General features: G+C 41.0%; 2 protein-coding genes across 6 annotated transcripts in view; both read left to right on the top strand.

Moving 5' to 3' along the window:
• Window positions 1-22,987, top strand: part of RIPOR2 (RHO family interacting cell polarization regulator 2) — a 102,977-nt gene extending 79,990 nt beyond the window's left edge. For 4 of the 5 annotated variants that reach the window (XM_023524438.1, XM_011382166.2, XM_011382168.2 and 1 more), the window contains 9 exons: window positions 2,131-2,312; window positions 4,654-4,822; window positions 9,445-9,580; window positions 10,809-10,970; window positions 12,096-12,254; window positions 14,509-14,711; window positions 16,984-17,067; window positions 19,935-20,025; window positions 22,240-22,987. In XM_023524438.1, the coding sequence (XP_023380206.1) occupies window positions 2,131-2,312; window positions 4,654-4,822; window positions 9,445-9,580; window positions 10,809-10,970; window positions 12,096-12,254; window positions 14,509-14,711; window positions 16,984-17,067; window positions 19,935-20,025; window positions 22,240-22,340 (1,287 nt within the window). In that variant the 3' untranslated portion in view covers window positions 22,341-22,987. Of the gene's footprint in view, window positions 1-953; window positions 2,015-2,130; window positions 2,313-4,653; window positions 4,823-9,444; window positions 9,581-10,808; window positions 10,971-12,095; window positions 12,255-14,508; window positions 14,712-16,983; window positions 17,068-19,934; window positions 20,026-22,239 lie in introns of those variants that run through there. The other variant, XM_023524437.1, reaches the window with a different exon arrangement.
• Window positions 22,988-24,293: 1,306 nt separating this feature from the next.
• On the top strand, window positions 24,294-26,735 carry CUNH6orf229 (chromosome unknown C6orf229 homolog). Its single transcript, XM_011382171.1, has 2 exons — window positions 24,294-24,561; window positions 26,308-26,735. Exons 1-2 carry the CDS (start codon window positions 24,294-24,296, stop codon window positions 26,733-26,735), a joined length of 696 nt encoding a protein of 231 aa, XP_011380473.1.
• The last annotated feature ends 647 nt before the right edge of the window (window positions 26,736-27,382 follow it).

The following is a 27,382-nucleotide window of genomic DNA, read 5'->3' on the forward strand; positions in this document are numbered from 1 at the left end:
CCATAGAGAAGACAGCTAGGATCCTTATTCTTGAAAGAGCCATTCTTTGGGGAACTGGTCTAGAAAATAGACTCGAAAATAAAACGCCAGTGGCAAGCTGAGAGTCAGCTACAGAAGTCTGTTGCATCCCTTTGTATGAGTGTTTTAAAATGTAGCCCTCTTAATGCCATCTGAAGGTACATTTCCAAGGCTTTTTTGACCATCTTATCCCTCTTGGTCTTACTGGGCTGGCTCTGAAAGGGAGTCGTGCCCAGGGCAGATGATAATTCATGCTGACTCCCCAGATCCTTGAATGCTCATGAGTTAGAGTCAGCTACAGGCATAGCCTCTGAGAAGCAGGGAAGAACACTCTGAATCTGCTCTCTATAAAACATAACTGAAAAACGTCAACTTAAGGCTCATGCATGGAGTCTGTTTGTCTAGTATTCCAGTGAGAGCATTTTTTATCCCCTCAACAAGTTTTCTCTGCACCATTGACCAGTCGGCTAAGACACCATGGACCTCAGCTAAAGCAGACACCCTAGAGAAAGCCAGTGGTGATGGCGGCTCCCATTTCCAGGCACCTAAGTTTCTGATAAGCAGCTCAGTCCACCAGGAAACACTAAGCAAGTGTTTAGTCTTATAAAAAAACCTGGTGGTCATAAATTTCTCTCCAGAGTGTTATTTCAATCTGCCGTTGTTCCAAAACTATCCTGCTACTAAAATCCTTAACAGCTACTTTCTTTGTTGTGATTAATATATAAACACATCCATACTACGCACAATCAAGTTCTGCATATAGCTTAGGAAAGAAAACCCTAGAAATTAATTGAGTGAGGACTGGCTCCTTCTCTCCCTCTGAGGTTGGAAAGGGCATCAGAATTTAGATCAGGGGCAAGTGGCTTTGTCTCTGGCCAGCATTAAAGCATCAGCTGGACAAAGCTTTCTCTTTTTTTCCCCCTTCACATTCCTAGGATGCTAAACATCTTGAGGATCAGAAACTAAATGATGCTGCATCTTGGACGGAGATCTCTGAGGGTGAATGAACAACTCTGATTTAAAAGACCGTGTGCTTTTGTGTCATCTTGAATGTCAGAGACAGACCCCTGCAAGGCCCTTCCTACCTTGTGTTAAGAAGTCAGCAAGGAGTGCCACCTAACTGGATGGAGGACATTTAGTTCTTCTAACTTGCAGGACTTGTCCCGTTCAGTCCACCCCAGCATGCCCTTGAGTATTTGGGAGTACTTCTCTCCACCTCTGTGCCCGTAGCAACGGACGTTATTGTTTGTAATGTCTCTGTGTGTGTCCAGTGATACAGATTTCTTCAGGCCATAGAATGGATTTGTTCCCGTAGTTCCGGGGCCCAGCCAGGGAAGTGACGAAACTTGTTTCTTCAAAGGCAGAGAAAGCAGGGCTACTTCGTATTGTGCCCGTGCCATTCATTTTCTCCTTGATGCTCAAAGAAAAATTATAAGCTGGAAATGTAAAATTAGTATTTAAGGCTACTTACCTAGGGAGTGTGGGTTAGGTAAATTTGAGCAGTTTTCTGTTTCTGAGATTTATTTTCTTAATTTTTTAGAACAGGTGCCTTGGCTAGCTAGCTCCCATCACAGCACACTGAAGATGGTGCCACTTAGAATTAGAAATTGATTATTATTCGTCACTGACTCCATGAGTCTCAATTTGTCTGCTGGTTGTATTTTACTTGGTGTAGAGCACAAGGCAGAGGGAGTGTGGCAATTTTGTTTCCCAAGGCTTCTTGGTTGTAATATATATATTTTTTACTTTTTTATTATAAAAATTTCAAACAGAAGTAGAGCGAATATATAATAGATACCCATGTGCCCTCCAACCCCCACCCCAGCTTCCACCATGCCCAGCTCGTAGCCAATCTCGTTCCGTCTATCCTGCTACCTGCTTACTTCCTTCTGGATTATTTTGGAACAAATCCTACATGTTGTGTTATTTTATTTTATCCATGGTTGTACTTCTTTTTTTAATATGAAGATTTAAAATGTGTCCTTTTTAATGCCAACAAAAAATAAAAAAATAAAAGCTTGAAACAAAGAAGGTGTCACTCTCAGATTGGGTGTCTTGCGTCTCCTCCTTCTGGGTGTTTGATGGTCTCCTTGGTGCCTTCTGCCTTTTCAGTGCAAGCCCACAGGAAGCCGCAGCAGGTCTTCCAGCTTAAGTCTTACAGTTGAGAGTGCTTTAGAAAGCTTTGATTTCCTGAACACCTCTGATTTTGACGAGGAGGAGGATGGTGATGAGGTTTGTACTGTTGGAGGAGGTGCCGACTCAGTATTTTCAGACACTGAGACTGAGAAAAATAGGTAAGCCTTGGTTTGCATCTATTTTTAATCTCTTTCTTTCCTTACACCTTTCTGTCCCCACCCCTTTACCTCTCATTTCCTTCAGCCCAGTGGGTCTTAGCAGTAGATTCATCTCATGGATGCACATCTCAAAGCCAGGTTTAAGCCCCCTGATGCATATTGCCCTTAGAATGTAAGAAAGGATGATTACAACTACCACTGGATCTGCAGCCCTCCAAGTGGAGAGTGTGGCCATCGCTGGGATGGGGCTGGAGTGGGTCAGTGGGAAGGGAGGATGAAAGTGAAACATTGTCACCTTCTTTATCAGGCTTCCTTGTACCTAAACCACTGTTGATAGAGCTAGGGCCTGGGGGGCCTATTTTATAACTTCAGGGGAAGCAAAACAAGCCCAGGGGAACATACTCACCTCCATCGGTTGCTGCAAAAAATACACAACCACTTTCCCCAAGGAAAGGGTAGATTCCCCAGCCGTCTTACCTCGACATGTCATATAAACAGGTTTCCAAGTTACACAAAACCCCGCCCCCCGGCCCCAACCCTACCCCCCTTACCCCCGCGGGCAGCAGTAGTAGTTTCGGTTTTGTTGACCCTGGAGGGTTTATTCTTCAAAAAGAAAAAGTGGGAAATAGAATTTATCCCTAGAGCAAATTCAGGGCATAGCAAAGAAAATTCATTAAATTAATTGTAATGATTTAAGTTATACTTCTATACTCCACACTGAGATTTTTCTGACTTAATCGAATCTGTAAAATGCTTCTTAAACCAAAAATTTTTCTGTATAACTTGTTATTTTAAACTACTACATGACGGATCAAGTCAGCCTAAACTTTCTTCTTGCTGTAAGAAGCATTCTAACAACAAAAACATCATAGCTTTTGTACATTTGCATGACATTGATATTAAATATATCCGATCAATCTTACTATATATCATCAGAAGTATTAGGGGAAATTGTGAAAAATGTGCTTGTGTTCTATTTTTTATTATTATTTTTGGGGGGTTTCATACTATACTTAAAAACATTATTTGTCCATATATATTTTAACATTCTATTGATATACATTACATTTCTTTTCATTGATAATTGAATAATTTACTATATAATGTAAATCACAAAATATAATTCTTGAATTCCCAGCATTTCTATTACACATAATGTGTAAGGTGAACCAGAATCATCAAACATCATCGGTATTAATCTTAAGCAAATAGCCAACATTTCTATTATGAAGTGTGAATTTAGAGATTTAAGGAGATAAATTCCACTGTTAGGTTCTCATGTCTTCAGGATTAAAGAGAGCATGTAAACAGAAAATCAGTTTTGATGTTTAAATCAAGTGTGAGTGTGTGTGTGTGTGTGTGTGTGTGTGTACTGGAAACATCAACATGTAGAACAGAAACCTAGTTAACAATCAATGTGCTTGTGTTTTAAATATGTGTTGACCACCATGTGTTGCCTGCCAGAATCCAGGGTGTTTTCTCTTTGGGGGCAAATGTGAATCAGAGTAGAGCATCCAATGCTTCTAAGCTCCAATGCGTGATCTTTTTAAGTTGTGGAGACTGAGACATTTGAGACTAGAAGCCAGAAGCTGCTCAGCTTGTGAACCCGGATGCTCTGCTTACGTCTCTGCAATTCTGTCCTCCCATGTGTGAAATGCGACAACTCCCTCGCTAGCACACACATTCATTTCAAGAATAAAAGAATTAGACAGTAGATGCAACAGATTTATTTGGAAATGTAAGTGCCCACCGTGACATAACTTTAGACAGTTCAGCAGTGGGGTTTGAACGAAGCCTGCATGGCAAAACTAAGCTGTGCTCTAAAGATTCAAGTGCCCTTTTAGCTTTTGTCGCTAGAACATCATGTCTCTTCTTGGCGGCTTTCTTTTTTCCTTCTCTTCAAGTGGCAGTAGATCTGAGGCCAGGAAAAAGCCTTGGCAGATTATTTCTTAATGGTACTGCTCTGGGAAAACCACCAGTATGGAATACAGTTTAATCCCAGAAAATCTGTCAGATCACCCCATCGGCAGAGCAGGAAAGTGCAAGTGCAACGTGAGAGCAAGTTTCAAAGACTTCTTGGCAAGCGACATTCCAAAGGGCTCATTGTGCTAGAGAAGCGAACAGAGAACTCCGGAAGCAATTTGTTTGCATGATCTTATAAAGTTAGGCAAATTGGTGACCAGGCTGAATTTAAGTAGTTTTTTGAAAGGTATTTTGGCTTTTCAAAATTGTCAGTGGGGGTGCTGCTATTGGAGGCTTTATGTGAGCCATATTCTGTTGACCTGTAGTTTTCACACAGAAAGAAATCATTAATGTTTTGCTCACCTTCCTGCTTCAACAGTTACAGATCGGTACACCCAGAGGCCAGGGGGCATCTTAGCGAGGCGCTGACTGAGGACACAGGAGTCGGGACTAGTGTGGCAGGCAGCCCTCTCCCACTCACCACGGGAAATGAAAGCCTGGACATCACCATCGTCAGGCACCTACAGTACTGCACCCAACTCGTTCAGGTAGGATTGGTGACTGCATTTGTGGGTTAGAGCCCAAGTTGTTTATGCACCAAGAAAGTACGCTTCCTTTTTTAGTTTTGTCATTAGAATTCAGAAATCAGAAAACAGTCCTGCTTTGATTCCAGCCAACTCAAAACTCTGATGGATGCACCCATCCTCCCTCCACCCTGGATTTCCCATCTTAAAACCTAGATCTCCAGACCTCACAAGAAAGTAGGCAAAATATGGTTAGCTCTCACTTTCAAATCATTTGATAACAGATGGGAATAATGGGATTAATTAAAAAAGGAATTTACATTCTGCCTTCAACAAATGGACTTTGAAAGTCAGTATTACTGAACATATGTTAATATGAACATGTCACATGAGTTTTCTACCACCTGAATAGCTAACAGCAAAATGCTGCAGAATAGAACCATGGTTTCCCAAATCTTGAATAAGTACTTCTTAGCAACAGGAAAGAACACTTCTATAGGTCATTATGATCACCAGTTAGCTCTCATTCTGAGACACCATGAAACTTATTTTTCTTCCCATTTCAACCTGCTTACCACTTAAGATTTTGCAACAGTGGTGCAAAATATTTTGAAATTCTTTTGTTGCGTGAAGGTTTTCAGTAATCTTGAACGAAGCGTTTTCCCCTGAGCATTTGCTTAACTGCTTCCTCCTTGCCTGGTTGCTTGTCTTCTCCCAATCTTGTCCTTTAACCACCTTGCTTAGACCTGTGAGGAACAGGAAAAATGCAAAAGTAAATGAATAATGGTTGCAGGGGGATGGGATGATCAGGAAGGGTACAAAAAGAGGAGGATTGTGTTCCAAAGAGCATGGGCAAACTGGAAGGCAAGAGGCAGGGTGAGGAGGAAGGGGCCCCAGGAAGGCCAGAAGTGGGGCACTGCTGCTTCTTCGGTAATACACTCATGATGCAATGAAGAATGTGCTTCTCCTCCATGAATAAAGAACCCCAAAGTGGCTTCAGGCCACTGATGTGCTGTGGGAAACTGGTTGGCAGTTACAATTCTTGCCACTTGGTTGGCCAACACCCCAGTTGATCTCTTTTGTTGACTCTTGGATTTACAAGCCATAATACTGACAACTAATCAGGCCAAAGGTGCCATTTTTTTTCTGACCCAAATGGGCAAAGATTGTTATTTACTTAGAGCTATTCTCTATTCACTAGTCATTTGAATGAGATGGTTTTTACAGCTCTTTGTTCTTGTTGAGTCTGATTCTGTGCTTAGCAAACCACCTGTTCACCTTTTAGAGGTAAAGTCCTTTATTTTGTGAGACATAAGAGGACTATCTTCCATGAAGGGGTGAATGTTTTCTCCCAAAGACTAATTGGCATGCAATATTCAGTCCAATGTTTCTCCCTATGATAAGTCCATGATAATAAGAATTCAATTCTTTTGTGGTTAAAATCGCCACTAGAAAAACAAAAGAGGTAATGTAAATACATAGAATGAAGGAGTGAGGATTAAAAAATTGATTTCTAGAGAGACCGAAAAAAATGGCATAGATGATAGAGGCTCTGTTCATCCCTTGGCAACCAAATCAAAGTTGTGACGGAAACAAGGAGCAGCAGCAAGAAAAAATCACCTGGGATCTAGATGAACAAGCCATACAAATAGGGAGAAATACAATGCAATGGCAGAAGGTAGGCAGGGGAGAGGACACAGGGCTGCCCGGTCCCCAGCAGCTGAGTGAGACGGAGGCTGCGGCAGCGGCAGACGCCTCTTAAAGGGGCCGCGTCCGCGAGCAAATTTTCACTTGCTCTGAAGGAGGCACCGGGGACTTACAGGGAGACATTGTTGGAGTGGGGGCCAAGGCAAGATTCACTCTGTACAGCAGTGCCGGCAGTATCCATCGTTCCTTGTTGAGCGCCATCCCCCCACCGCCCCCCCATACCAGTGCATGGACACAGCACCACCATAGCCGAGACATCATCAAACTGAAAAACGGAGGTCAAGCTGCCCAGAGGATTTCCTGAAACCCCGCCTCCTCCAACTTGCCTCCCCACACACCCAAGCCACATCCAGGTATAGCCTCAGTGAGTCAGGTGCTCCTTGCTGAGCAGCACCTAGACTCACACTGGAGGCAGCTGGCCTCGGTTTCTGGTGTGGCCTTTTGAGGCAACTGTAAGCACACCATCTGTTGATGGCTTGCTGAATCTTAACAGGTGGCCCTAGAGGTGTAGAGGCTTGGGCTAAGTTTGGCCTGCAGCTGAATCCCTCTCAGAACTGTGCCACTGGACACCTACGTCACAAATCTGCACTAATAAGACCGGAAGACTTAGGAGCTTTGCTTAGTACATAGAAACAGACACAGAAAGACAGTCAAATGGGAAGACAAAGAAGCAGAAGCCATATGAGAGAACAGAACAGAGATCCAGATATAATGGAGTCAAGTAATCTAACAGATGCAGAGTTCAAAACACTGGTTATAAAGATGCTCAGTGAACTTTTGAGAACTGTAGAGAACTTCAACAAAGAGATAAAACACTCAAAAATGGAAATGGAAATTATAAAAGGGAACCAGTCTGAAATGAAGAACACATTACCTGAGATGAGAAGTATATTAAATGGAATAAACAAAGTGAATAAAGAAAAGGATCAAAAGGACAGGAAAGCCAAAGACACACAAGCAGAATGGCAAGGGATAAGATGCCAAGACTATAAAAATAATTTAAGGAGCATATGGGACACTATTAAGGGTCCTAATATCCTTCTGATCGGTGTAACTGAAGAAAATAAAGATGTTGAACAGCTGTTTGAAGAAATAATGATGGAAAACTTCCCTAATCTGGTGAAGGAAATGGACATAAAATCCAGGAAGCTCAGAGAATTCTAAAAATCAGGGATCCAAAGAGGCCCACACCAAGACACATCATAATTAAAATGCCAAAGGTTAAATACAAAGAAAGAATATTAAAAGCAGCAAGAGAAAAACAGATAAGGGAATACTTATAAGACTGGCAGCTGATTTCTCAAAAGAACCTATGCAGGACAGAAGGGCTTGGCAAAAAGTGTTCAATAGGATGAAGACCCAGGATAAAGGATAAAGTATCCTTTATCCAGCAAAGCTATCATTTAGAGTTGAAGGACAGATAAAGAGCTTCCCACACAAAAATAAGCTAAAGGAATTTATCACCACCAAGCCAGTATTACAAGAAATGTTGGAGGGACTTCTTTAAGAAAAAATACAAAAGACTCACTTCAGATTAAAAGACACTCACAGACTAAAAGGAAGGGGATGGAAAAAGATATTGCTTTGATGGACCTAGAAGGTATTTAAGTCAGAGAAAGATAAACACTATATGATTTCACTTATATGCGGAATCTAAGGAATAAAAAGAACAAACTAATCAAAAACAAACTAACAGATATAGTGGATAATTTGGTGATGGACAGAGGGGAAAGGGGTTTGGGGGGCTGGGAGAATGGGGTAAAGGGATAAAGAAGTACAAATTAGTAGCAGATGGACGGTCACAAGGATGCAGAGCACGGCATAGGGAATGCAATTAGCCTTAATACTTTGTCTAGGTGGAGGGTCAGGGGAAAGAGGGAGCAATTGTGGGGATGGATCGTTTTATGAACTATATAAATGTCTAACCAATGTACTGTATACTTGAAACTAATTAAAAGAAATAAATTTTAAAAAATTGATTTGTAACTCATACTTACTTCTGAATCAGTGAGTTTATTTATTCATTTAGTATATAATTGCGGAGAGAAAAATGGGCATTTTTTAATAGCTATAATTAAGTTTAAAATAAAGTAATTTATTTGTAATGTATTTGCTGAACTAGACTTTTACATTTGAAAATTCTATTTGTTTTAGAGTCCAAAGGCTTTAGATGGTACAGGTTGGTAGTACAGGTCTGCATCCCACATTCATGCCTACCAGGTAACCAGGACACAGAAAAATCTAGAACTTTCAGACGGCAGGTGCCTTCTGTCCTTTCCTCTGTCAGGCCCTTCCTCATTCTTGTGAACTGCACACAAGTAAAATCACCTACTATTTATGTGTCCTCGAAGAGGTTACTTAACCTCTCTGTACCTCAGTTTCCTCATCAGTAAAATGGGATATCGGCAGTACCCACCTCATTGGGTTGTCGTGAGAAATAGTATGAGCTGATCTAAGTTTAAGGCTCTTACCAGCACCTGCTCCCTAATAAGCACTCATCAATTAAAATGAGATAGCTTGATTATAATTATGTCTATTATACACCATGCTCCTAATTTTCAGTTTGAAAACAATGAAATAAACCCATGCTGTGAAAAATTACTACATGTGTAAAATAAATCTTTTTCTGTTTACATACTGATATGCAACCTAAATATGCCCTCCTCATTTCAGAGAATTTGTGAATGTACAATAACCTTGAAGCTCACTACAGAGAACATTCCAGAATTTAAACGGCATCAAAAAAGTTTAAAGCAACAAAACACGTGTCTAATTTCCTCAGCTGTTGTAACCAGCATGGACAGTTACATGTTCATGTAACAGAAACGCTGTATGAGTTTACTCAGCATCACCACTGCATGTAGGGAGGACGCTGTTGGGGAGGGAAAGCACTGTTGACAAGAACGTAATTGAAATGGTGGTTTTGTTTGTTTTATCAGCAAATTGTTTTCTCAAGCAAAACCCCTTTTGTGGCGAGAAATCTCTTAGAGAAGCTTTCTAGGCAAATTCAGGTGATGGAGAAACTCTCAGCGGTCAGTGACGAGAACACAGGAAACATCAGTTCTGTTGTGGAAGGTAAGCCCCTGTGCATGACACCACCACTCATGCCAACGGTGAGCCCACTGGCCCACACCTCTGCTGTGTCTGTTCGCTATTTTGTCAGTATCGATAGCAGAAAAGCATTCTTGGACCATAGAGTAGGGAGATGTCTCCACACCAGTGGCTCTCATTAACACCCCCCTTCAGCCTTCGGAGTCAAACCAGACATATCGCTTTTTCTACAGGGGCCTCCACCCCCAAAATGTATACAAGCAGCACTAGCATCACCTCCTAGGCAGTTTCACAGACTGTTTCTGCTCGTGTGGTTCTGTGTTGGAACATATGATCAGTATTGTTCTCATGCCATGGAGCCGGCTAAGATAACTCCCATAGTGGCCGACTGTCAAGTGCAAGATACTCCCTCCCCGCAAACAAACAAACAAACAAACAAACAAAAAGATGCCCCAAAACCCTATGGGGAAAACATAGAAATACATGGATTCACAGGCCTTTATGAGGATTCCCGAGTCAGAGAGTTTTAGGTGGAGGACTTGACATGGGGAAGATGCCTTTGAATTATGTGGTCTGGTGACAGGGCTCTTTTATAAAGACAAGAATTTATGTCTTTTTTCACATTGGCTGTTCGGCTGTTTAGTAGGAACAGTGGGACACTAGATTCTCCTGGGTTATCTCTGATTAAGTCTAAATGCCTGGTGTCTCTTCCTGTGCATCCCTCCTGCCGGTCCTGCCAGAAGCAGGTGACCTTCTGAGATGCATGTAAAGGGGCAGTACATTCAGACTGAAGCAACTCTTGCCCCTCCTCTCCCAGGCCCTTCATGACCACAACCACATGAGGGTGAGGGTGGAATATTGACCCTGAGCTCCCTGGCGCAGGGCCCATCAATCATCTCAGTCTGAAGGCCACTAGACAGGAGAAAACCTCCTGCAGCCACCTACAGTTCTGCTCCATCCCTTTCAGAAAAACCTTCTGAGGTTTGATTCTCTGATCCTGTAGTTTGTTTGCTGTAAAGTTACAGGAGATGAGATGACTAGAGCATCTCCCAAGAGCAGAGCTGCTGGTTCTCTCTCACCGAAAGCAAACAGGCTGCAGAGTTCCTCAAAATGACTTCTTTATCTTTTAGACCACCTGCCAACTAACAGTCTTAAAAAAAAAAAAAAAAAGGCCCCTGGGGACACCTGCCCCACCTGCACCCAGGTACGTCCCTCTATCTGCTTCATTAGGTTTGGTGCCCTTCTTCTCTAGCCATTCCAGAATTCCACAAAAAGATGTCTTTGCTGTCATTCTGGACCAAGTGCTGCAGCCCAGTTGGTGTCTATCACAGCTCAGCTGACAGAGTGATTAAGCAGCTGGAAGCCAGCTTTGCCAGAAGTGTCAACAGAGACTATCCAGGACTTGCAGACCCAGGTAGAGAACAACAATACGGAGGGGAGGAAAGCATTTCTGTCCTGGGGTGCAAGAGTGAGTGACAGTAAGGTTCCCCCTGCCCCTTCTCCCACAGCCACCCGTGAAAAACAGCTTACCCTCCAGAGAACCATCACCTACTCAGTAAGATCTCAGAACAGAAAGACATTGAACATGTCACAACTCAGAACATCAGAAGTGACTTTTAAAGGCACTGTATTTTTGTATTGCTACTAAAGTATGTCAGCAATACAAGGGTGTCAAATGGTATAAACACTTTGGAAAAACTGTTAGGCATTTCTACTAACACTAAATATACTCCTTCCCTCCGATCCAGCAATTCCACTCCTAAATATATCAAGAGAAATGTGTGCTTATACTCACAAAAAACAAGACATGTATTAGAAGGTTCATATCAGCTTTACAGACAAAAGCCAAAAACCGGAAACAACTCACATGCTCAAGACAATGGATAAATTGTAATATATTCATACAGTAGGGTATACCACGGCCTGGTGGCTCTTCCTGTGCATCCCTCCTGCCAGTCCTGCCAGAAGCAGGTGACCTTCTGAGATGCATGTAAAGGGGCAGTACATTCAGACTGAAGCAACTCTTGCCCCTCCTCTCCCTTCATGACCACAAGGTATACCCTTTGGATATACCTTTATTTCCACTGTCTTGACTGGACTCCTACACAGCAATTTTTTTAAAAAAATAAATCACTGCTACAGGCAACGCTTTGGATGAATCTCACAGATATTTTGATGAGTAAAAGGAATCAGATACCGAAAGTGCATACTGTATAATTCTATTTAAATGAAGTTCAGAAACAGGCAAACTTCTGTTGACAGAAATCAGATTATTGGTGGCCTATGGTGGGGGTAGGCGAGTAGCTATAGGAAGAGGCACAAGAGAACCTGCTAGGGTGCCAGCTATGTCCTGTATCTCGATCTAAATGGTAGTTGCGCAGTGTATAGGTATGCAGAAGTCACCTGGCTGTTCCCTGAGGATTAGTTCACTTGCATGCTTCACTCTATCCTATTCTACAATAAAAAGATGAATGAATGAATGAATGAATGAATGGTCATGTTTCTTAAAAGCTGCTTTGTATCTTCTCTTTACAAATAGTGTTTCGAACCTTGGTGTCCCAAATCCTGGACCGGGCTGAGCCTTTACTTTCCTCCAGCCTGTCCTCCGAGGTCATCACTGTTTTCCAGTATTACAGTTACTTCACCAGCCACGGTGTGAGCGACCTGGAGAGTTACCTGAACCAGCTGGCCAAGCAAGGTGGGATGTGTTCTTTGGTCACACTTTGTGGTGGCTCAATTTGAAGTTATCTCTGGTCTTTTTTTGTCACAGTTTTTAGTGATGGTAACTTTTTTCTTGCCAAGTCAATAGCTGGGCTGAGATTTGCCTGTTAAACAACTTCTGGACCTTTCACCTTAGTAAGCCTTTTGGCAATGAACCAGGGATTTACTGAGACCATCCAGCAGGGTGTACCATTACCAGGTAAAAAGACTCACTGTAATTTCTTTCGGTCATCAATGTGTTCACCATTTGTGGGATCAAGCCTACAGGCAGTACTATTTTATGTTACCATTTTGGTGGTGCTTTCATAATAATAAGCAGAAATCTGGTTCCAAAGAGAGCAAGTGGGGGCACACGTTGAGAAGGGGAAGGAGGGAAGGACAGAAAACCAGAGCTAGGCCGCATGTCCAGGGACTGAGGAGAACGGGCACCAATGTGGGGGCGCAGCGACGGAGCTCGTTACTGCCTTCTTATGGGACACTTCACATATTAGAAATAAAATCAGTATCTGCCATGAGTTAAAACCTCTTTGGGAGTAGAGCCAGGCAGTGAGGGGCCGTTTCTGGTTCCCAAGTGTGGGCTCTGTGAATCCTCTGCGGCCCGATAGTGCAGGTGAAGGGGACAGGAGGAGCAAGCTGTGTTGTTTGGGACCAGACGGTTTGGCTCAGCACCTGGCAGCAGCAATGTGTCTGGCCCACACCCAGGCTCAGCCCTTCTCCTTCCAAAACATTAAGCCCTACAACATTTCCTGCCCGGTGGGTGGCATGACAGTGAGAAGAAGACATTTTCCTCCACCCAGTGTCGCAGCAGCCTGAACAGGGCAGTGTCTGTGCATAGCCCCAAAGAATACAAATGCTGGCGAGCAGGAGAATGAGAATGCCGAGGCGAGAGACCCTGGCGCAGGAGCAGAGGGCCTCACTTTATTATATCCTTCACTTCTTGATTCTAAATTTGTCAGTCTAAATCAATTTTCTGAGCGAATTTCTAAATTACTCACTTTACATCTGTGGCAGTTAATGTCTCTAAGCTTCTTCTTACAGGGCCCCTGGAAGGAACTACTCATTTATTAGTAGGAATGAAAAATAAAATAGAAAAAACCCGAACCTTTTGCATGTCTTTCTTCCTTTCCTTATAAGAGGAAAAGGCTCTCATTATAAAAAATTCAGAAAACATAGAGAAATATAAAGGAAAAAGTTCAAGTCACCCATTCTCCTACTTTTAAAATTTTAATGTACTTTTCAGTTGAGTGTGCCTGGGTTTTAAATTTCAAAATTGTGATTACACATTATAGAATGACATTATATCCCATGTTATTAATTCTTTGAAATATTTATTTTAGTTGTACAGTATCTCTGCACTTGAATAAATACTAATGTATTTGATTATTGAACATTTTGGTTGTTTCCCATTATTTATTTAGCTGTTTACATATCTTGAGACTTTTTATTAGGGTATTTATTTAAAAGCAGTGAAATTACCAGAACAACCACAGCAGCAAAAATAGGAAATTAAAGCAAAAAAAAAAAAATCTCTAATTCACAAACTTGTCCATTGTGTACAGGATGCTGTTCCATTGATAGAACTTGAATATTTTCTTATATTTTCCCATCTGTGCTGACCAGACACACTCTTATCCTAATGTTTTTGTGGCTCATGGACGCCCATGCTGGATATCTAGTTAGGGATTAGCATACAGTCCTTAGTCATGGACTACTTAAGTCAGTTTGTCCAAATGGTTTTCAAAACCCTATATATTTTTTTTTTATCATTTTCCAACCAGCTAACTGGATTCCATCAGGGCGCAGTTACCTGAGTGCAGACAGAACGCAGAGCGGGGGTCACTCAGGGTTAGGGTTTTGCCAAACGGGTGTGAATAAAAGGCAAAGGGGCAACAGAGTTTGCTCCATCAGGAGGACTGTAAAAAGTGTTCACTTGTATCTTCCTCACTATATATTTTTACATCTGACTATTTAATTCATCTATAAGTCATTTTAGTAGCAGTTATGCCATGGAGATCCACCTTCGCCTTTGTCTCCTATAATTTGCCATTCTCCTTAATGTAGTTATCTAAACAATCTGTGCTGTTCTAATTGGAAACATCCCCTTTATCATGCTAATTTTTCCTATGTACTTGGCTCTGTTATTATGTATATATCTGAGTCTCATTTACTTTTTTTTAACGAGCTCGTTGCTTTACTGTCGGAAGGCGAATGCTCTTTTATTCTCACTTCAGTTTCCATAGTGCAGACTCTGCAATCACTGAGAGACGGAAAACTGCTTCGGGCCCTGAGCGGCCTGGCACCCGGCAGCCTCCCAGCCCAGCAGGACGTGCTCAGGGCTCTGGCCCTGCTCTTAACCGGAGAGGACGATGGAGTCAGCGAGGCCGTGAGGCTTTACCTGGTGGCAGCCGCAGGAAACGAGCATTTCCGGGAAAAGGTAGCACACAAACTCATGGCCATCAAGCCCAAAACTTGCTTAATTTTCTGCAATTTACCATTAATATTTTGCCATTTTTATTTTATAAAAATAATTTTGCTTCTGCTTATTAGTGATATATACTCTGCAAAGTGATTTAAACCTCAAAAATATACTGTGATGATTAAGTGCCCATGAGTCCAGCCCCCCAGATTCAACTATTAATAACTTAGTGTATACTTCTTCCAGGTTTTTTCTAAATATATGTTAACATGTAATTATTTTTTTTTAAATGAGACCATACTGTTCTGTTGTGTACCTGATTTTTTTTAAAATGTAATATATCATGGTTATTTTACATGTCAGAGCATATTGATCTACTTCATTCTCTTTGATGGATTATTGGCTTTTCAGTGTATGCATATCCTATAATTTATTTTATTATTCCATATTCATGGGCATTTGTGTAGTTTCTAACTCTGAAATATGTTCTGGTGAACATACATGTGTGTGTATTTACACACATATATTTCATGGGTAGTCTGGAGTCAAATCATCAGATTGTTGGGTCAGCGAGTTTAGAATATTTTTCATTTTAAAACCATCACTCCTATCACTAGGGAAGAGGTAATTTATCTCTCCCTTGACTTTAATTCAACAGCCATCCAGGAGTAACAGGCATCTAAAAATCATGCACATTGGGGCCCAGTCCAAGCAGGGCGGTTGGTCTGCAGGGAGCCCTTTACAGTTTGAACAGCCATTCTAAAAACTCACACCAACCCTCAGATAAGCTCAGGAAAATTACAGCTGGCTCCTTCCTGTTCTTGGAAAGGTCAAATGTCGACTGCAAGAGGAGCGTAAGTTTCCTAAGGCATAACCTAAGCAGGCTGTATTGGGGCATTGCGTACTCAGAGAAGACATCCCATGCTAATGCCCTTTTGACCCAAAAAACGTGAACTTCACATTGTTCTTTCTTAATAAAGTTCTGATACTTTAGTGGAAGTAGCTCAAAAGTCTGTTCTGTGGGCTAGCTACCATCATCCCCACTGAAAAAAGAGGTGATATAATTCACATACCATAAAATATTTACATTCACCCTTTAAAGTATATAACCCAGTGGTTTTTAGTATATTCACAAATCATCACCACTATCCAATTCCGGAACATTTTCATCACCCCCAAAAGAAATCCTGTCCCCGCCCGCAGTCATTTCCATTGCCTCCTCCCTCCAGTTCCTGGCAACCACTACTCTGCTGTGTCTCTGTGGATTTGCCTGTTCTAGCCTCACCTGTTCTGGACGTTTCTTATGAATGGAATCACATAATATGTGGCCTTTACGTCTTGCTCTTTCACTCAGCATGATGTCACTCAGCAAGGGTCATCCATGTTGTAGCATGTATCAGTGCATTTCTTTTTATGCCAAATAATATTGCATTGTAGGAGCAGATCACATTTATCAGCTGATGAACTCTTGGGTTGTTTCTGCTTTGGGACTATTATGAACATAATAATAATAAATGTCCCATTCTGCTCGGCCTTTTGCACACTTACCATCAGCTGGATTTTGGCCTCCAGGGTGAAGGACTCTCCTCCACATGACTGACTCAGCATCTTGCAGCTTTCTTGTGGAGCTAATATGTTGCTCTCCACAGGTCCTTCTAAACAATCTTCGCATTCCTACTAGACCCTAGGGTCTGTTGAAAGCCAGACTCATAACTTTGCTGTCAGATGACTTGACCCCAGACTACTCATAAAATATGTGTGCGTGCAGAGGCCGAGCTAACCATTTTCTATAATGGTTGAAGGTCGTTCACTTTCCGTCCCATAATAGGTAAGGGGACTGTTCAGTGTCACAGCTGACATGGCACAGACCACTGGCCCTGATTGGTCACTCCCCTTACAGCCCACCAACCAAGCAGAATACACTTCACTATGAGGAAGCATAAGACGTGTATAAAAGAAAAAGCCCCACTGTGATGGGGGCTCAACTTTTGGATGTGAATCTGCCGAGCCGGTGCCGGCACCAGCTCGAGTATCCTGCAACATTTCATCTTCCAGCTTCGTATACCCCAAAGCATGTGACCTGGTAGACAATAAAGGATCAATGTATTGAATAAAGAGACTGCTCTTTTAATAAACATGAATTTTAATGATTTTTTTTTTTTGGCACTGAAGGTAGTGCAAGAATATCTTGTTTTATCTGTAGTTCATCTCAGGCAGTAAAAATGATTATCTTCCTGTAAAACTACAAACTAATCAAAATGTCTTCATGGTGTCCTTCCTTCTCTTTCAGGCCTTGCTCTATTACTGTGAAGCACTAACAAGGACAGACCTCCATCTCCAGAAGGCAGCCTGCCTGGCCCTGAAAAGCCTGGAGGTAACGCCCAGCCTCAAAGCCCCTCCAGTGCAGCTTTGAGCAAAACTAAGCCAAGTACAGAAACGGCTTCCCTTCCGTTTGTGGAACTGCCTGTTTCAGCAGAGTTTCCTACCTCAGAGTTTTGCACTGAAGTTTTGCAATAAAGTCTGGGGTCCTTTATTCTTTAAACTGCCACTAAATGTGACTTTATTTTGTTAAAGTATAAATGTTTTGGAAAACAGTTATGTTTTTGAATAGCCCACAGAAATTAGTTTGCCTCTGGGTCAGTACTAGAAAAGTATATCCTAAGCCAAAAAAGGGGGAAATGGTGATTTCACCATTTTTTACTGTGTACAAAAAATAACAGGGACCCAGAAAATTTGCAAAGAAATTCTAAAATTCATTGTGCCAATAAATTTCCAGATCCTTCCCCATGAACTGTTTTTATTAAGCAGCTCACAATCTTAACTATGTCAAAGGGAGGTGTTGGTGAGAGAGCTAAAATATAAATGAAAAAAGAAGGCATGAAAATTCCCAGCATTAACGAGTTTATGTTACAGTCGTCAAGATTTAATGTTTGACGTACTTTAATCACAAAAAAAAAAAAAAAAGACTAATCACTCTTGAGAAAAGAATGAGAAAGCCACACCTCAGAGCTTGCTAAAATCTTGGATGGGTGCATGGGACAAGGGGCAGGGTTCTGCAGGCCTGTCAGGAAGTGAAGAAAGGGATTAACACCTCAAAAGAAAAAGCTAATGACTTGCGAAGAAAAACAGCCCTGGGAAATTTTGTCCTTGTTACTTGGTCAAAAATTTAAATTTTGGTGGCCAATAAAAGCCCACAGTGATTGCTATTTATTTGGGTGCTCTCTGACATACAGTGACATCTCAGTGATGATGGCTGTGATACACAAGGTAAAGCAAGACATGAGGAGACAGTGATCTGTTTTGTGGATTTACGTGCTGCAAAGGTTATAGTAAAAGCTACAGTTTTAAACTCTAGCATATCCCAAGTCTGGCAGCACTGATTTAATCCCTTTCTCCTAGAGGATAGGATCCTTTGGGCTGAATAAGGGTCCTCTTTCTAAGCTGTCCCCAGCCCCCAGCTCACAGCGGGGCTCTGTGCAGCACAGAGCAGATTCAGGATGTCATCCACCCAAACCAGTCAACTCTAATTAACTTGTCAGGGGAAAACTTTTTTTGATTAATGATAACAAGCAGACACCTCACATTTTTCTTTTCTATCGTCAAACTGGAAACAATCTGGAGAGATCAAAGTGGCCCTCCGATGTCAGGTCCCCATCTGTCTCATTGGGTTGGAATAACCCAGGATCTACACATGCTGCTCACTCCAATTCGTCATGTTTGGGCACCCAGCACTGCCACTACCACTCCATAGGCCTAGCTTTCTTCCAAAAAGAGAAAGTCATAATTTGTTACCCATTATCAACTCAAAATCTCAGCAAGAATATTTAGTTTTGCAGCAGGCAGGCTCCCTTCTGGGACTTGCCCTAAATGGTGGTGTTGCTGGAGACACTGCCAGGCCCCCTTCCCCCTCCACATTTTCCCTGGTAACGTCTACTCCTGGGTCTTCCACTACCATCTATATGCTAATGACTCCCAGCATTTCCCGTCCAGGTCTTCCTGTCCTGTCTATTATCCTGCTTGCTGCTGGACATCCCCACTAGAAAGTCACCTCAAATTTCACCCATCTCACCCCTGCCTCCAATCTTCTCTGTCTTAGTGGATGGTACAACCACCACCAAGCAGCTCGTTCCAGAAACCTAGGGGCCATCATGACCCTCCCTCACCCTCATCCTCCACATCCAACCAGCCTTACCATCCTGCCGGTCCCACTTCCATAACAGCCTAATTCTGGCCACTCTTTATCCCCACTGTGTTCGCCTGGATTTGAGCATCCTTTCTACCAATATCTCTGCCTTGTTAGAGCCTAAACTCCCGTTAGTCCATCTTCTTCACTGCAGCTGGAATGCTCATAATAAAATACAAATCCAACCTCAAACTCTTGTATGACTTTCCATGACCTTTGAATAAGTCCAAAACCCTTAATGGCTCATCAGGCCCTCCTTGATTTGGGCTGTCATAAACTAATCCCCTTGCCTAGAATTTGTTTCCTTCTCCACACCCCCAAACACACACACACAGACGCACACGCACACCCCTCCCACATGCGCAAACATGGCGAACTCCTCTAAGATGTTACTTCCTCCATGAAGACTTCCCTGATCAGACCAGCTTGTGTCCCAGTCGCGTTCTTCCCTCACACTCCAACTCAGCCTATCATTCATCGTAGTAATTATTTTCCTCGTTTAACTCTGTCTCTCCTCTAGACTGGAAACTCCCCGGGGGCCAGGGCTGGGTCTTGTCCATCGCTGAACCCCCCACACCTTGTGAACTGTCTGGTTCATAGAGCACTCAGTAAACAAATAGTTGGACTCCCATCGTTGACCTCTGTTCTCCTCCTCTCGTTTGGCATATAAGCTAAATATTAGGAATTCTTAAGTTAGAGCTCTTTTAGAAGCAGTGAGTTACAGTGGAAAGAACAATGAGAAGTGGATTCTGTTCTGGAAAAGCAAGCGTGTCACCCCCTTCTCTAGGCCTGCAGTTCTCCATGAAATGAGGGACTTAGCTGATCACTGGAGATCTAACAAGTCTGAATTCTGGGCTGCAACTCAGGAAATTCTCATACAGTACATCTCGGAGTGGCAGCCAGGAATCTGTACTTTACAAGAGCTCCTGACTCTCAGCTAGGTGTAGGAAGCCCTGGATAAGATGGTTTTAAAGTCCCCACCAGCTCTGAAATGCTAAGTCTCATGCAACCCCAGACATAAATGTCAGAACATGATTTTAACTCTTTTCTCCCTGTAGGCTACTGAAAGCATTAAAATGCTGGTGACACTGTGTCAGTCCGACACTGAAGAAATCAGAAATGTGGCCTCGGAAACCCTCTTGTCTCTTGGTGAGAATTTTTTTATGTGTTTACTTTTCACTCCCAAAGGGAACCGTCAGAAGTTTCATGTGTATTGTTTTAGCAATTTTCCCTCATGGCTACCTGTGTGCACACGCACAAAAACACACACACACACACACAGAATGAGGAACTGATCAACCTCTATCTCACTCCAGCTCCTGTTGTATGACTGCTGAGGGTGAGGGCTGCTCTGTGGAGCCATTCTAGATGCTTCATTGGTCTGTGCACTATTTGGAGTCAAGAACATAGAAGTCAAACCATAGTCAGGAGTCCGGGGTGGGGTTTGCACCACCCGGAGGACTATGATAGGCTGAGGTTCCCTAAGGGGCCACAGTCCCCCAGCTGTCACAGCCTCACCGACTCTCAGGCTAACCTGATCGTCCCCTGGCCTATCCCACCTGAGCCCTGACACCAAAGGAAAGATTGAAGTATTTATTTTATTCTGAAATATCCAAATAAACCTTCCCCTCCACTTCATTTTCTAAAGGTTCGTGCTTCACAGGTTTCATACTTTTATTCTTCTGGGGAGTTGGGAGGGTAGAGAGAGGCTTTCAAAACTCCACATAAAAAATAAAAATATTTATTATAAATAATTTTACTACTACAACATACTCTTAAAATGTAAAAACTATACTCCTAGAAGTCCTCAATTCTATCCAGTCAATAATACTAATTGGAAAAAAGGTGCTCTACTTTGACTCTAGTAGCTTAACAACATAAGGGAGACTCTCCTGGCATTTATCATCATCATGAAAATCATATTCATTGTTAGTTGTTCTTTCTTACGTTATCAGTTTAATAAGGCTTCTTTCTGCTAGTGAATATAATGTTCCAGGCACAGAAATCTTAGCCAGCATATGTTTGTTTAAAGGATAAAACAGTTATTCCTTATGGCTGTTTCCGGCATAGAAATTATTTAATTCCCTATAAATGTGCCTAGGGTATCATTAGTTTTAGCTTCTTTCTTTCCTTCGTGTTCTGAAATAACAGCGAAGGTAAGCCAGATGTTTGTAAAGCGCAGCCAGTCATGTGTCTACTTCCAGTAGAACCAAAGAAAGTTTGAGCCCTGCCGAATGTGCCCAGTCACTTCAGCTGCACAGACAGCAGCATCTACAGGAGCGATCACATACCTTCTTGTCCTGAGCTCTTCACACACGTGGCTGCCCACGCCCAGCCTCTCTCACCTCACCGATTCATGGCTGAATCACCAGGGGAGCTTTAAAATATACTCAGGCCTAAAATATATATATACCCAGGCCTGGTTCCACTTCCAAAGATTTTGCTCTCGTTGGCGTGAGATATACCTCAGCTCTGGGACTTGTAAAAGCATCCTAAGTGATTCTTTCAAACAGACTTTCAGTTTATTGGAAGGCTTCTATTCCTAGAAACTACAATAAGATTATAAAATCCGTGATTACATTCCTTTTCTAAAACCCACTAATATCAATATCATTCCAGCATTTCATGAATCTTTTTTTCCCACAATTTCTGATTGGACACAACTATTTCCATCTTTTTCTCACTTGTATTCAATGCATAAAAGCCCATTTCTTATCACTAGTTGTCTATACTTCATTTTCCCATTTTTTCTAATATTTTAAACAGGAAAATGGAACAAAATATTCAAATAATTTACAAATACACGTTGGCTGTTCAGGATGGTGCCGACAAACTGAACCAGCTGTTGGTGGTAGATGTCATCACCACATGTTTACATGGCAAAGAGTAACTTTTTAGCTGAAGTTCAAAAGCCTAATCTTGACTTTTATGAAAGATAATTTAACATGTACCAATATGTAATGTATAGAAGTAAAACTTAGGTAAAAGTTCAATGCACTGAAGTTAAGGACTAGCCATACTGAAATTCCTAATGCACTTAAAATATAATACATATGATTTTCAAAAGAATAAATCTATTATGTGAAATCATCAACCTCACATGCCCATAGGACTTCTACTTTGTTTCACACCCTGGCATTCTCTTACTCTCTGGCATTAGCTCAAAAGTTCTTGTTTTTTCTAAACATTACCTAGAAACGACATAATTAAGAATAACTGAAGATGACTTTTCCTTACCTGAAGCTAACGTTAGCAAAAAAATAGCAGTCCATACCTAAACAACTGGTATTAATTTATTATCCTGAGTGATGAATAAAAAAGTTAAGTTCAAATTGGCATTCATTTTTCTTGTTGTGTATCCAGGAGAAGATGGGCGACTGGCATATGAACAATTGGACAAATTTCCTCGAGACTGTGTTAAAGTTGGAGGTCGTCATGGAACTGAAGTGGCCACAGCCTTTTAATTACCAGTTGGCTCTGCCTAACAGCTGTCTTAATTAGTGGCCCTATTAATCAAGAGGGTGCTGTGATTTAGCTGGAATGTCTTTAAAATTTAAAGAGTTCTGTTCAGGTTGTCTGGAAATCTAACATGTTGTAGAAAGAATTAACAGTCAGTTTCACAGCATCCACCTGCTTTTCCTTTGGCCAGTACAATAGGGCTTCTTGTGACTAACAGATTACATCATTCATTGAGTCTGACCATGCTTAATGAGTCTGTCATATCAAATATATATGGAATTTTAAAATAGCCATCTTTGTACTTTTTTGGAAGTTCTTCTATGAGCTTGAAACAGTCCTGTGATACTTTGATAAATATCATATGCCTTGCAGTTTTTCTCTGTCGTGCTCTCAGGGTTGAGTGGCCCCCTAAGCTACCTAATTTTACCTTAAATGCAAAGCACAAAATATAATTTCTTCAAATAAAAGTTTGCCTGCAGAACCTGGTAAAATGACACATTGTAAGAGTTAAATGTTTTTTTCTTTCATTTTTTTCAAACCTCCGCTATTTCTCTTCTTCATTGTGAAAATTCAAAAAGCATGTTTTCATTATGATAAAAAGACAGGCAGATGACTACAAACTACCTTAATAAGATTATATCCATATACATTTTTAAAAAAAACAACACGCAAAGCTTAAGCTTTTTTTTTTTTTTAAGAGCCTTTTTTTATACTTTTACAATTGAGGTATTTTGCTGCTGAAACTAATCAAAACCAAAAGTCATGGATTCAGAAAGCTGGGATGCTCTTTGAGGTGGAATAACTCTCAGAAGTTGGAAGAATCCTAATGGAGTGGGAGCAGAGGGACATTAAAAGTGGTCCTTGCTTCTATAAAAGCTACCAGGAGGTTAGGAAGAAACCTGCCCTGAGGAATGGTTACTGCCCCGAGAAAGCACTTCCCACTGAGAGGATCCCTTAGCCAAACGGTTAACAGCGCCTGTTATTGCGGAAATCAAGGTAGCAAGTCCATTAAACAAAGTACAAGACCACTCAGTAGCTTCTATTAAATAATTTTTCTTCCTCTTAAGAATATACGAGGTAGGATATGCCAAAATAGCAAAAGAATACATGTGAGTATAACTTAAACTGTGGAATATTAACTGTATTCTGGATGTGTTTGTACAAAATACCATTTAGATAGCATTTTAAATATTTACATTTTAGCAAGACCTTTAAAAACAACTCATTTCATTTTAAAGTTGTCAGGTTTCCTGGCAAATAGTCCTTTTAACTGTGAAATTATGTGTATATATATTTGTATATTTATAAATATTATATAAATATATCCTTCATTTTAAAAGTACATTGTACAGTCTATAGTTAGTATGCATAGTCTGTAGTCTATGTTAAATGGTTGAAATGGTTCTTTTTATAGAAAATCAAATCATAAATGTTACAGTTTTTGGTTTGGTTTTTTATTTTTTGAATATTGCATGAATAACTCCATTATCTTTTGTATTCACTTGTGCATTTTATTTTTTGTTTGAAGGGGTGCTTAGTTTTGTGTCATTTGTATTCACTGTTTCAATCATGTAAGTTAAAATAAAAATTATTTTTGAATTACTAGTCTCATGTAGAGTCCGCTTTTTTTCACATACCTTTCTTGAGTTGGTATATACACATTACACCTCATTCTCAACTTGAATTTATTTTTATGTTGAAATTCCTTCATCTATAAATGAGGATATTTACTCCTCAGATTTTTTTGTAAAGCTCATTGGAGAAAAAGACTGTGAGCTCCTTAAGGGTAAAAAGCAGCATCATTTATTTGTGTGTGTTCCAAGCCCAAATCCCAAGCATAGATTGATTCCTGATTTCTGTATTCCATTCCGTTGTGTTGCTAAGTGATGCATTCCATAGTTCTTGACTGTTCTGTTATTGCCAGCTGTGTAAATGAAGCACCACTGGCCTTTTACACAATGGCCAAGGCCCGTGTTTATTATGTGCAGTTTTGGACTCAGGTATATCAGTGTTTTGTGGGGCTGTATAAGTCCCTCCAGAGCTTCTGGAGTGTCACTGTTAAGGGCTTTTTCATTAAGAAGAAAGAGGAAAACCATATCCCGCAGAATGAGAATATTTTCCACAAAGAAAAAATTGTGGTACTTGGCCAAATGTTGAAGGACAAATCTCTAGCCCTTGAGAAGAGGGCACAAGCTGCCTACAGGATTGGACTGCTGGCCTTCACAGGTACCGACTTAACCAGCTGTGCTAAAATAAGTGTTCGAAATCCTTTTGCTTGTTATATAACATTGTAAGTTAGTGATCTTCATAGCTCATCTTAAAATTCCAATAACTTTTCTTTGCCTAAATTATTAGTTTTGTATTTGTACCGCCAATTACTAATTATTTTTTCCTCAAGGATTTCAGGTTTTAAAAGAATGTGTCCATCAAATAAGTTATTAAGTGTCCTCCCAATTCTATTAAAAATATATACTAAAGGTGCCTATCAAAGTCCTCATTATCATAAGTCAAAGAATCTTTACTGTGTTATATAATTCTAACCTAGTGATGATTCCAACAGAGTAAAACTACTTGATTTTTTATCTTGTAAAAATACAGAGAAAATAGCTTAGAAAAATCAATAAGAACTTAATGCTTCTAAAACAATTCCAGGAAAGCAAATACATGCATCAGTGAAAAGCAATGTGTACTTGCCAGAAAACTAAGTGGTAACCATTTAAACACACATTTAAGCACTTCCCACTGTCAAGTCCAAACTCGCCCTTTTTTTCTAATAAATTTCAGGATATGTAATGAAATTTTATAGGTAGCCCTCAACAATACATCTAATTAGAAGCTCTTACTGGTAGCTGTGTCATAGATGGATTTTTTTTTTATGAGAAAAAGATATTTAGATGTGGTTTGATAGACTAAATCTTTCAGAGTGGTATCCATGAGAGAAAAAATTTACTGTTTTCTAGGTGCCAGAACGGTTGTGAGCCACTGGCACAGAGATAAGGAGAGAGGAAACTCAGAACCCCCACATGAAGGAAAGGTAAATGGCACCCACCGCACCAGGCAGGCTTGGTTCCTTACATAGCTGTATTCCCCATTTGTGGGAAGAACTAGCCTATATTGTAAAAGGGTCAAAATGCTTTAACTTGATGTTATTTAGCCTTAGTTGTAGTGGAGGAAAGGGCTTGTGCCCAGGCTCCAGCTAAAGCTTCAACATCCTTGGGATCACAGTACTTTTATGGAGTGCCAGTACAAGTAAGAGAAATCCAATCTAGGTCAAAACTCCAGTGGCTAGAACCTAGCAACAATGTCAGCTAATCCTCACCATCTAAATAGTCTTTATCAAATGCCTTCTTGGCTCCTACCTTCTCAGAGTTTGAGATTTGAACTAGGAAGATCTGGGGTTCGGGTATATGATAAAAGTAGTCTAGGACAGGCTGAGTCAGTAACCAAAAACAAGGAAAAACTTGTAAGGCCATGTTGGTCCCAGATCTGCAGGAGTTGTGTTGAGAAATGTGTAAAAACAGGAGAGAATGGCAAAGCAATGGACTCATGAAAAGCCTTTCTTACTCACATTAGACCCAGCTTTGCAGCTCAGCCTTTTGGTTTTCTCTTTGCTTGCTCTAGTGCTGATATTTTTTCAAGTACTGAAGATAGAGAACCAGGAAAGAAACCATGAGGAAAGGTTTGCTAGGTGAACACAAGTCAGGTTTCCTTCACCTTGAAGTACAGACTCTTGGGTGCCTGATTAAAGGAAATTGGCAGACAGGGACCTTCCAGGGCTTTTCATATCACTCCTTACTTATCAACACATATTTTCTCATTCTCACAGTAGCACACAGGGTGGGGAAAAGAGGAAACTCCAAGTATTCCACGTGTCAATATACAGCAACAAGAATCCGAACACAATAAGCATACCAAGTCACTAGCTACTAGATATACCAATTACTTCTGGAAACGCAAATACTTGTTTTACAGGAGGACCAACTGCTGGGAAATTTGCAGCTGAGTACATGAAAGAAGTAGCTCACTTGCTGCAAGATCACGAGATGGCACCAAAAACAAGAATCCAGCTCCTCCAGAGTGTAGCATGTTGGTGTTACTTAAACCCTGTCAATCAAAAAAGAGCCAAACATCTGCAGTTTATTCCCATTCTCATTGGGTTTTTTGATAACAAACTTGAGTCTACCACCAAAAGTGAAATCAACAGCAACCGCATGGTTAAATTTTGGACTTGCTACGTCCTCTCTGTCATGACATGCAATAACCTGTCTTGCATGCAGGAGCTTAAAAACCGCACAACTTTAAAACACCAACTGCAGATGCTAGCTAGTGAGAACTGGTCTGGATGGCCTGAGAATTTTGCCGAGGTACTGTATTTCCTAATTGGTTTTCACAGGAATTAACTTCTCTAAATCCAGTTTCATGATGCAGCTGTCTGCACCACTGCGATTCGGGAAAACAAATAATAAAAGTCAGTATATTATTCTTCAGTGTTTTCTTTTAGGTATTTTAAAATTTCCATAAATATTTCCAGTTACTGCAATAACCAAACTTAATGATAAGCACCGCTGTTTAAAATTACCTCATGAAAATTAAGTTCATAAAATGGGAATTTATGGGAAGATATGTTACCTATAGAACTGTGAGGAGCAACCGTGCATTTAGGGGTTATTAGAGGACATTAAGTCAAGGCATCTAGAAATGCCAAAATCTAACCCAACCCACAGCCACCAGCTGGAGGAGACAGTGGTGCCTTACGTGTATCTTTTCAGCCTTATTTCAGTGCTGGCCTTCCAGTTGCCCTGCCTTTGGCTGAGGTTTTCTGGCTATGAAACATGATCTTATTGCACATGAGACTAACATTTGATATTTAGCTGAAAATCAGAATCTAAGGAAATTTTTCCAAATTATCCATCAGCTAGGGTCACAGTTCCCAGGGGCTAGAAACATCCATCACCCGTTTCCTAGTGAAATCCATCTCCAAAATCACCCCAAGATCCACAGGCATCTACTCTGCTTTCTCAAACTAGTTTGAAGTTTTACAATTTTA

Source organism: Pteropus vampyrus, unplaced genomic scaffold, assembly GCF_000151845.1.
Source record: "Pteropus vampyrus isolate Shadow unplaced genomic scaffold, Pvam_2.0 Scaffold463, whole genome shotgun sequence".
Classification (NCBI taxonomy): domain Eukaryota; kingdom Metazoa; phylum Chordata; class Mammalia; order Chiroptera; family Pteropodidae; genus Pteropus; species Pteropus vampyrus.

Excerpts from the sequence above, each read along its gene's own strand:
- CUNH6orf229 (XM_011382171.1), top strand. The coding sequence starts at position 24,294 with ATGGCCAAGGCCCGTGTTTATTATGTGCAGTTTTGGACTCAGGTATAT. Across the intron at positions 24,562-26,307 it reads TGGACTGCTGGCCTTCACAG|GAGGACCAACTGCTGGGAAA; the intron begins GTACCGACTTAA and ends CTTGTTTTACAG.